This window comes from Chelon labrosus (genome assembly GCF_963514085.1).
Source record: "Chelon labrosus genome assembly, chromosome: 7".
Classification (NCBI taxonomy): Eukaryota; Metazoa; Chordata; class Actinopteri; order Mugiliformes; family Mugilidae; genus Chelon; species Chelon labrosus.
In genome coordinates, this window is record NC_140343.1 from 16,373,295 (window position 1) to 16,384,256 (window position 10,962).

At 40.8% G+C, this 10,962-nt stretch overlaps 1 protein-coding gene across 1 annotated transcript; it reads right to left on the reverse strand.

The window, feature by feature from the left end:
* Window positions 1–2,390: 2,390 nt before the first annotated feature.
* creb3l3a (cAMP responsive element binding protein 3-like 3a) lies at window positions 2,391–8,740 on the reverse strand (the record flags this gene model as incomplete). The annotated part of the gene is made up of 10 exons (XM_084547492.1): window positions 2,391–3,323; window positions 3,965–4,058; window positions 4,500–4,584; window positions 4,801–4,869; window positions 6,047–6,153; window positions 6,249–6,359; window positions 7,140–7,264; window positions 7,821–8,058; window positions 8,229–8,345; window positions 8,720–8,740. The coding sequence occupies 10 exons, from the start codon at window positions 8,738–8,740 to the stop codon at window positions 3,007–3,009; spliced, it is 1,284 nt and encodes a 427-aa protein (XP_084403618.1). The 3' UTR covers window positions 2,391–3,006.
* Between the last annotated feature and the right edge of the window lie 2,222 nt (window positions 8,741–10,962).

Here is a 10,962-nt window from a genome sequence, read left to right on the forward strand (position 1 = left end):
CAATTTTATACAATCTGTCATCACAGGCTTTTATACTGTTGCTCTCCTTTACTCTGGTCCAGACTAAAATATCTCTAAAACTTTTTCATTGATTGTCTTGAAATTAATTTTCCCCTCACGTTGAATCTGGTCTGCAGAGATACATGCTGGTGATTTTCAGTTTCACAAAGTTAAACCTTTGTGCTTCATGTCACATTCTTAAAGTTTCACTTGAACCAGCTGTAGTTTCTCCAGATAACTGCCAGCTCACAGCAGATTTAGTTTGCCCCTGATTTCGAAAATATGTAAGCTGTGGAATGAACTTCAAGTAAGCAAATGTATGTTGAGGAGGCTGTACAATTCTCTTGCATTTGTAACATATGTTATTTAATATAACATATTTAATTTTTCCCCTCCGATAATCAAAATTAAGTTAAAGGACCAGTGTGTGGGATTAGTGCCATCTAGTGGTAATGTTGTAGATTGCAACCACTCCCTTTCCAAGTGTGTAAGAGAAGCTATTGTAGACAACATCTCAACATAAAAAATGTAAAGGCCTTCTCTAGAGTCAATGTTTGAACTGTCCGTTCAGCTACGGTAAAAACATAGCAGTGCAACGTTGTGGGCTCCGTGGAAAAGGAGCTGCTTCCTATGTAGAAATGAAGGTCTCATTCTAAGATAACAAAAATCTGATTCATGAGGTACGTTCAAATGGATTTCATGAGCTTGTGGTTACAACATGGGAACGTAAAATGCTTTGCATTCCTGTAAGTCGTGAAAACACTGCGACTAGCCATCTGTTGGTATCTATAAGCCAACGTGGTTAACAGTTTAGCAAGCTAACAGCTGGGTAATCTTACATACCGAAATGAAAATCGACATGCTTTTCGTCGAATAAATTATAAAATATGAAGAACATTCCTTACAATATATTGACCTACCATCTAAATCTGCTGTTTCTGGAAAACTCGTGAATTTGTACCTTTTGAAAATTTTCCACTTACGAGGTTATGAATACCACAAAAGGGGTTCTTGTGAACACAATTAACATGATCCCATTTGAATCCAGGAGTTACAGATGATTCCTCACTCGTGAAAATTTCATTTGCTGCTTTCAGATCCTCCCCCAAATCCTACACACTTTTTAATTTGCAGAACTTTTGTTTTTCCAAGAAAAAAAGATAATATATATATTTTTGTCATGATGCACCGATGTGTAAGAGATGTTGCCTTATTTATCTGCTTATTTTGGGATGAAAACTGTTTCAGTGTGAACCACATCAGCTTAGTTTGGACAGATAGCTGCTACAGTGGATCTTTTAAACCTTAAATTTAATCTCCAGTTCTCCCTTGAAGCTAAGTCGGTCGGTTGCAGAAAATGTCACCGTGAACGAGCCAGACCTAAATGTAAAATGAAATTTTAGCCCAAGTGCCAACAAGGTTAAGAACACTTTCATCCCATCATTGTGAAGACTGCAATGACGATCCAGATGGTGAGTCAGTGCTGTGGACACAAGCTACAGCCTGCCTTTACCAAGTAAATATATCAATTTGTCAATTGTTGAGTAATGTCTGACTCATGAGATAAGAGGTTATCTGTCTCACCTTTAGCCCACTTTCGTATCTCCTTCTCTATAAGCCATGTCTCCACCAAACCTACTGTATATACTCTTTGAGTGATGGCTTGTCTAGATCATCGACCGTATAGACACTGGATTTTTGCAGGCATTAGTGTCGAAGGGGATGTTGCACCGCACGCTTGTTGTCTTCACGTTTACTGCGCACTGTTTGTCCTCCCAGGTCAATTTGACCCAGGCTGTTTTAACTGGTTAGAATGTGTAAAATGATCACACCATTCTGTTACATATGTTTAGCCAACTTCATTACAAGTCATGTTTTAAAATGACTTGTAATTTTAAACTACTTTTACACCTGTATTTATGAAAATAAAGCTAATTTACACGGAATTATACGTAAGTTGTTTGGGACAACTACAGATTAGTATATGTCAAACATTAGCCAGGATACCCACCGGTCAAAATTCACTGATGCAGTTGTTTTCATAAATAAGAGAGCAAACAAATATAATTTGCAAAGTGCAGCATTTATTTTAAAAACTCTTGTTTTGACCTTCTTTATAAAATAATGAACACAGAAAAAGTGTGAGCGTGTGTGTGTGTGAGGGACAGCCCGTTGGCCCTGGGCTGTAATCCGTTTACAGCTGTACACACTGGTGACCTGTGTGTGTGTGTTCATTGTGCTGCAAAGCACAATAGTGTGACCCATTACACCACTAAGTATAACCGGGTCAAATTGGCCCAGGAAGACAACAGGTGCTATAACTTTTGATAAAACATTCATAATTTAACAAATATAGTCAGAATTACTTTGACTTGTGAAGAACACAGTAGGGGACCATCTATGTCATTTCCAGGCAATTATATGGAAGAAAACCAAAGTTATGACAGTTTACATATTTAAATCGGGTCAAATGGACCTGAAGACAACAGGAGGGTTAATTATTAATGCTTCATATAAAAAATAAATCCACGGCATTTCAAAACCCTGATCGTGTTTTGACATCTTTTATTTGAGGTACTTTGATCCATGAATGAATCTAAACAGTTGCAATCAGTTCTTCAGAGAAAACACACTTTCAAAATCCTTTTTAACATTTTAAAAATTATCCTTTTGGATCAAAATTGTACACCCCATTACAGCTCTATTTACACACACTTTATTTATTTTTTTGACAGTCTCAAACGCTAATTTACAGTGGCATTTAATCAAAGCCAGATGGCAAGGCGTACACGGTTCATGCTGACAGGCAATTTCAGTGTAAGATTCAAATCCATATATTGATATAAAACGGTATCACAAATAAGGCACACAGATGGCACACGTATTTAAAAGCAGGAATGATTAAAATGCTAATTTCCTGTCTGTAAACACTGGTCCCTGATAATTCCCTGCTGTACCATTAGGACGATTTGGGATATTTATGTGAGGCTAATTTTTACATTTCTCTTACATGTCATCGGCATGTGGTCGGAGCCTGTCAGAGCGATGGGGATTCAAGGTCACAGTGGCTATGTGACCAGTAATTGGGTCTACATGGTAATGACCGATTCTATCCTCCTCACTGCTGTTGAGAGACAGGGACTCCAAACTGGACTGTTCTTGGTTTACTCCCAACTTCCCCATCAGTGCGGTAATATCTTTCAGTCCTCCGTCGCCTGGGAAATGCTGGTGCAGAGGCTCCAATTCATCCTCGGTGGAGAATGGTGAGTCAATGACATGCAGCACACGGGAAGCCTGTAGGTTCTGCAGGGACCGTGACTGGACTGTGGATGAATAAGACACAGAGAAAAACGTAAATAAGGTCATAAAGCCTCTGTAGGTATATGTCAGCGCTTGTTATTGTGTTTTTCTGAGCTGGCACTGTGGAAGTGCGTCTCTGTCTGAGTTCAGCCATTAGTGAATTCCAACCAAAGTACAATGAAAACTTCTAAAAACTTCTAATAACACAGTCTTTAGCAGTCAGGGAGTGCAGTCAGTGCAGCATTGATTGGTTTTTCAAGGCTGTGAAACTACTTCTATGCTAATAAATTACACCTTGCTGCTGCACAAATGCAAATTTTGTCTCATAATTAAAAATGGACCCTTTGGGGGAGGGGGCATGCCAATAAATTTAACAATAAAGTGATAATTGACAGTAATTTATCAAAAGCTGTTGACGGAGCAATAGCTTAATAACCTTAATGATAATGCACGACCTTAGTTGTCTGTGCATTGACTCTAATCTTTAATGTTTTAAGTCGACTGTAAATCCTCAGACAGGCAGAACAGGCTGCGAGGCTCTGCAGCTCAAAACCTCTCCAGCAGCAGCAGCGGGTGATACTGGAGCTCTGCAGCTGTGACAGAGAGGTGCTGGATTAGCCGACAGCCGGCCGCGTAAGGCTATTTGGTGCTGAAGGTTACTCACTTCTGACTGGAGTGAAGTCTCCTTGGCTGACCTTGGTGTCAGAAAAGGGCCTGAGACTGGGGAACAGGATTAGGGAGAAGGACAGCAGAAGCACCTGAGAAAAAAAATGCAACACAGAAAAAGAGGGTTGGGTGAAATGATGGATGTTCTGAATGGCTAGTGCCATGAATGGAGCGTGTGAGTGAATGTGAGCCAGGCAATTTTGTGAATGGGTGCTGAGATGAGAGTTATTTTATTTTTTAAATTATTCTCCATTTTGACCCAGGCTTTCACTTTCCACTGCAGCGATAAAAGGCAAAAACAAAAAAAACTAAATCACTTCTCTTCAAATCGTGTACTGGTCTTTATCAGGATGTCTCCTTTTTGTGCCTATTGTGCTTCTTCTCTATTGTGTTCATCTAGCTTGACCTTTCTCAGTGGCTATTCCGGCTGAACACATTTGGCTTGTCATGAAGGTGATGTAATGTAGAGTCTTATGGTGTGTCTGTGGGTAGTTTGTTTATCTGCCTGGCACCAGTGCAGAGGTTGTCCATACCAGTACACATGTCCCAGTTTGGGCTGGCTTGTTAGATGTATTCATGACTAGCGCCTGCAGCCTGCGCAGCTGTTCAATTAGCGACCTGTGGAGAGCAATGGGAAAAGGGAAAGACAAAGAACAGAGAAAGACACAAATAATTGGATTAGCAGGGGTTTGAGGGAACAGAACGCGAGGCAAAATGCCAAAGGCAGCTTCTGAGTTGGAGACATCTCGTAATAAAAAGTACAAAAAGAGATTACATAGGAAGGGACGGTTGGAAATGGAAGTCCTGTTTTTTTTTTAAAAAAAAACCACTCACATGTTGAATTTCTCCAGCTGGGACACTTTTCTCTGCAGCTCTTGGTTATGTGCGTTGCAAGCAGCCATCCTGGTGGGTACAAATTGCAAAGGAGGAGCAGAAGAAGGTAAGATCCCTCAGAGATAATAACATAATAGTTTTGCTTCATATAAGTAAAGGATTATCTTATCTTATCTTATTATGAATGATTAAACCAAGTCAACACTATGTGCTCCCAAAGGGCTATAAAGCTGCCTCCGTCATTCAGAAAGTGGATTAGTTTAACACACATTTTCAATGCATTGCCTTTATTTGTCGTGTATGTTGATGTCGGTTGCATTTTTAAAAAAAACGCCAATGTCTCTTTCCAGAAATCATGACCCACTTAGTCAACATAAATACACAGACCATGTTCATGGTGAAGCTATTTTATGTGTACCCGCCAACCTCATCTTGTATTGCACTGAAATGTGTCCATCTACCCATGACAAGAGCTTTGTGCTCACGACGGCGTGACGGGAGGTAAACAACGTCTCCCTTGGCTGAGCTGCAACATTAGCTAACCCTGCGGTGTTTACTGAGTGAGCAGTATTGGTTATAGGTATCAACTTATTTCCTGCTCAGCCGTTATTATTTGAACCAGAGCATAAGCAACAGGTAAAAACAACAGGGAGCACCGAGACGGCAGAATTGGGCGCTACTGCCGCAGCTTACCAGCAATGACCGCCTCTCGTCATTGATCAGTAGTTGCAGGCTTCTCTCTGCACAATGATATGATTGTCTGTTAGGTAAACATAATGTAGTACCTATATAAACAAGGTTTGTGGATTTTCTTGACAAACAAGTCATGATTTCTAGTTTTACTATTACTTTTAAGTTTTCCAAATGTATTATTTTAGTTGCTTTGACCAGAATACTCCAATATCTCCCAAAATCTGCAACTCACATCAAAATAATTGAAATAAATAAAATGCACTACAGGCCACATCTTAACAGATTACATATTGTATATGAGGCAATCTTAAAATATTTTCTGACATTTAGTAAAACACGGAGACAGTTAACACGGTGGCACGCGGTGACATTTGTAGTTTACTGAAATGAACTGACCAAGGGCTGCCTTGAGGGTGCGGCAGGAAAATAATGAAGGAATTGCTCTGTGCTTTGGAAAACGATTTCCACCGATGGAATTTGTAATTAGCATGCGAAAAACGCCACAGAACCATCTTCATTTTCCTTGTTAGCCTCCTATAAATCCGACCCATACCTGCTCTCCAGCCCATCAATGTACTCCTTCTTCTTCTTCCGGCTCTCCTGGGCAGACTGCTTATTGCGAATCTTTCTGCGTATTTTCTTCAGGATCCTTTCTTCATACTGATTGACAGAGGATAGAACATTTGCATTTCGGAAAAGACTGAATGAATAAACAGATAGCTCCTTTTATCGTTTAGGTACTGATAGCAATTTACCTTAGTCAGAGGTAGCTGGCTGGGCAGAGTGACCCCCTCCTTTGCTAAGAGCTTCTTCTCATCTTCATTGAGAATCAGTTCTTGAATGGACTTTTGGGACGGCTGTGGGGGCTGGAAGCGAGATATGAATACTAATATATAAATCATCAACAGTGGTGTTTGATTAAATTCTTCTCTGCCCTCCTCCTCTGCCACCGCTCTTTCTCCCTACAGCCTTTCAGGAAGTAGTTAAATGAGTTCAGACTATCAGACCACCTTCATCACTCTTCATTTCATGGCTACCTCAGAGCAATTACTGCTAGCACTTAAGTTGCATTCTGCCACTCTCTCCTCCGTCTTATTAAAATGGGCTGAGAAGATGAGATCAATACCGGGGGTGAGATGAAATCCACTGTTCTACATCCTTTAGTTTCAGAAGCACTAGCTCTTATTTCTGAATGTGGTGATCTTGACCCGATGACAGAACTATGAGGGTAATTAAGACGTTGGTGCGAGAAAAATTTTCCACACATTCACGAGGCCACATCCAAAAAATCAAAAAGGAGGGAGCACAAGCTGAGGAGAATAACGTCAGCTTCCACAAAACACTAGCTCAAATCATCTGTGTATTCCTCCTCCCTGGTTCCCAAAACAAACCTGACTGGCTGCGTACTCAGCAAATCTCAAAAATGGGAAATTTAATTTGCAATTCCCTGCCCCTAGGTAAAATCCAGGATTTCAGGCAGTGTGTGCAACCACTTTTTTTTTGTTTTCACCACTCGACAACAAACTCTGTGCATGAGTCAGGCAGAAAAAGAAATGCTCACAAACACCCATGAGGCATTATCTTTCTCGCCCTCACCGCTACTTCCCACCATCCCCACCAACTCCGTCGCACCGAGACACACTTACTGGTTCTGGCGTGCCAGATAGTAGCAGGTCTTTGACAGTCAGCGGGAAGCCAGAGGACAGCTGTGGTCTATGTACATCACTGGGATATTGTGCAATCCTCGTTTTTCCCGTTGGGTCCCAGCCATCTGCACCCACACAGAGACACATGCACCCACACGACACATAAGGAGAACACGCAAACAAAGATGGATGAGACATGCTAGCGTCACGGTTTGGAGTCATTAATCCAGGCAGCAGTTAAAAATATGTTTAGGAAATGACATTTGGAGCCTGAAAATAGTGCATCTAGTCTTAACACATGCACTCCAATAATGTCCGTGTCTTCGATAACTGGAATACTCCCGTAACGGAAAATGTATGACAGCCTGCTTTATCTTCGGTGACAGTGAAATTTGTGTGCAGGGATGTAGCACAAGAAACTGTGTGACTGATTATTATATTGTCATCAAAATGAAATGGTGGTCATTAAAACTACTCATCTTGTGAAGAGAAATCTGGGTTTTAATTTTGGGATGCCAATAAATTAAGTAATATTACAAGCAAATGTGAATAGTTTTTGATTTTTGTACTCCTGTGTGACGCAACATTTGAAGACATTACTTAGGATATGTTGCAGTGCTATGTTTTATAATGGTCTTGCCTTGTGAAATATTTTTTTTGGTGTTGATATTTGTGACTTACTGAGGTCAGTTGGGGCTTCCAGGGCTGCCTTGGTTTGTGGCCTTGCACCAAAGCACTGAATGTCTCCAGCGGGGCTCTCAGGGCGCTGAGGACTGTCCATCTGGTCGGACGGGGGGTCCTCACTGATCCCACTGTCACTCGGAGATGGGGACCACAGTGGCGAGGCTGACAGGGATTCACTTCCACTCAGGAGGGCGTTGAGGAAGTCATTATCTGCCTGTTCGGCCGGCTGCGGCATCTGCTGGGTGAGAATCCTAAATGCTATCATTACTCTGTCTGGGTGAGATGAGGCTGTCTCTTAAAAACAAACAAAAACCTAGAGGGCACGACTGAAAAGAAATGTACAGTAGATAGAAAGCTTTCTGTAGCACATCGGAGCTGTATTAGAAATCCCGCAGTCTCACACACATTTGTGTCCTGTGTTGGCCAAGTGTGATGGTTGCCATGGTGTCCGGTTTCCATGTGACGCAGAATCCCGTCGTTTTGATCAAACAGCCAGTCGAGAAGCTCAATGCCATCGCAAACCTGAAATGAGATCATGACACGTAATGACAGCACTACAACACTCTGTGACCAGTATGAAAAGCTTTGCACCCTGCCACAGCTGGGGACCGCACTCCCACTACCAGTAATTCTCCGCGATCCTCCCCTGAACACATTGTACTGTACCATATGCTGCCTTGTTCTGAGCAGATATCACCCACTCACTTCCAACTTCCAAACAATAGCTACGTCCTTTCAGTGCTGTTATAAAAATACATTTGCGTACATATTGAAATCTAAGTTTTCATTTTACTTTCAAGCTTGAACTTCGGTCTACTGGACTTACTGTTTTTTTTCTGCCACAATAAACTATATCAGGTAAACTGAAATGCAATGACAGTGTTTAATCCTTTTACCTGATCTGGGTAAGGCTCCATAGTTTCCTTTCTTGGGCTGCACACCAAAGAAGTCCCCAAAATTTCTTAAATCCAGTCAAAATATCAGATTTACTGGAACAGCTTTGTCTCCCTTCCCAAAGGCTCTCCGCTGTATCTTTCAGCTCTTCTTCTCAGGTCCAAAGTTTAAACTCCAACACAGCACACCCAGCCGGCTGGCCTGCTTAGTCCTCATTGGCTGTAAGACATGCGGGCAATCTGAGTGGTAGCCAAGAGTACACGACTAACTCACTTCACAAGTGGCTCTATCTGGAGACTGAAGACACGAAGTCTCCAGACAGATGCGAAACATCAGACAGGTCAAAGTCTGTTGCTTTCTTTTGTCATATTTTTTTGATAGCGTATTGACACAGGGATAGTTCTGACCTTTGGCATATATTCATAACACAATGAAGATACAACGGCCAGGTTCTTTTTAAAATACTGGCTTTAACAATATTACAAAATAAGAGCGCATCCCAAACCATACCGTATATACTCAGTTTACAATTTACACATTGATGTTATGGTTGTGTTTCAAATCCGATTGGTTTGCCAAAAAAAAGTCACATTTCGTTCCCAGAGGAAGAAAATTGACATTTATTTTGTAGAAAGTAAGTGAAACATGTTAATAATGACAAAATTAGCACAAAATACTCAGTGTTTTTGTAATTTACTGAAATTGGATTGCATGATATGTAAGACAGATTTTTATTTTTAATTAATTTCCTGTTTATACCGTCTTACCATAGCGCACTGTAGCTTCTCAGGTTAGTCACAACAGTAATCATTAATCTCATTTACTTGCCTGAGGTCATTGCTTAATGGTTATTACCCTCCCAAGTCGGGAACTTCACCAGGAATACTACTTGTATTGTTTAGATCAGCAAGGCTGAGGCTGTATGAGGTAACCGTAAGAAGGCTTGGGACGGTATTTTGAACATTACGCCATTCAGGGTTCACGTGTACCAGTCTTTATCATGTGAAGTCGTGAAGCAATGCTTTTGCTTTTGCTTGTTTGCTTTTACATCATGTGATTCATGACAGCCACACGAACTAATTCCTTGCGATCATAGTAGTGAAAGGGGAAAACGCTGCTAGGTGTTTTCATAAGTTTTTTCTGTATTTATTCATTGTTACAGAAAGACGACGGAGGTCAAATTCTGAAAGAATAACTGTGCTATACTGTATGCGTATATTTAACTAACTTTTTTACATTTTACACCATAATATTATATAAAAAAAAAACACACATCATTGCTTGCATTGCTTAATGAATTAGACAGGTTGTAATATACCCCAGGCCTGAAACATGACTGCGCTGCAAAATTATGGATGAAAACATAATTACACAGAAACAAATTGCACACTCTCTTTATTAAGTTTATTATCTACATGATTTGTTTAAGGGTCCAATTATTGTTTCCACTAAAACCCTGAGTGTTTGTGTGATGGCCATCTTGGGGAGGCTTGCTCAAAGGTATTTTATATATATAGCGTCAATAACAATCCATTCGATATCCATATCCATGTTATCCATTATTCATTCATTCATCTTCTATACCCGCTTGGTCCTGTTAAGGGTCGCGGGGGTCTGCTGGAGCCTATCCCAGCTGTCATCGGGCAAGAGGCAGGGATACACCCTGGACAGGTCGTCAGTCCATCGCAGGGTGTTATCCATTATAAAAATCTTTTTTACAGACAGATGGAGAGTGCCATGAATTTTCATGTTGGATTCAAAGGAAAAAAGACAAAACAGAGCAGAAACAGGAGCAGTAATTGGAAGACAGGCTGTTTGATGTATTTCCATAAAAAGCACTTTAAATTGCAAAGCCTCTTATGACTGTGAAACTCTGTCCAGCAGTGTCACCGACACAAACGAGTTCTTGCAGGGAAAGCTTTGTTCCGTTCCATCGAAATCTCATGCTCACATCCCACGTGCCACTACGATGAAGAATGGGATCATTTTCTCAGTTAGGCTGCTTTTCAGCTGGAGATGGCAATGGTTTAAGGACTCACTATGTGGCGGAGGCACACATGGGAACAGAAAAAAAAGCTTCTGGTTCTCCTCTGTTTGATTTATTTACCAGAAAAACTAAACAGCGACATAGAAATATAAAATCCTTATAGAATCACATACAACAATGTAAGATAGATTTACAGTATCACCAGTAGACAGCCAGACACATCTATTGAGCATTTTATCTTTTTAAACTTAAGCACTT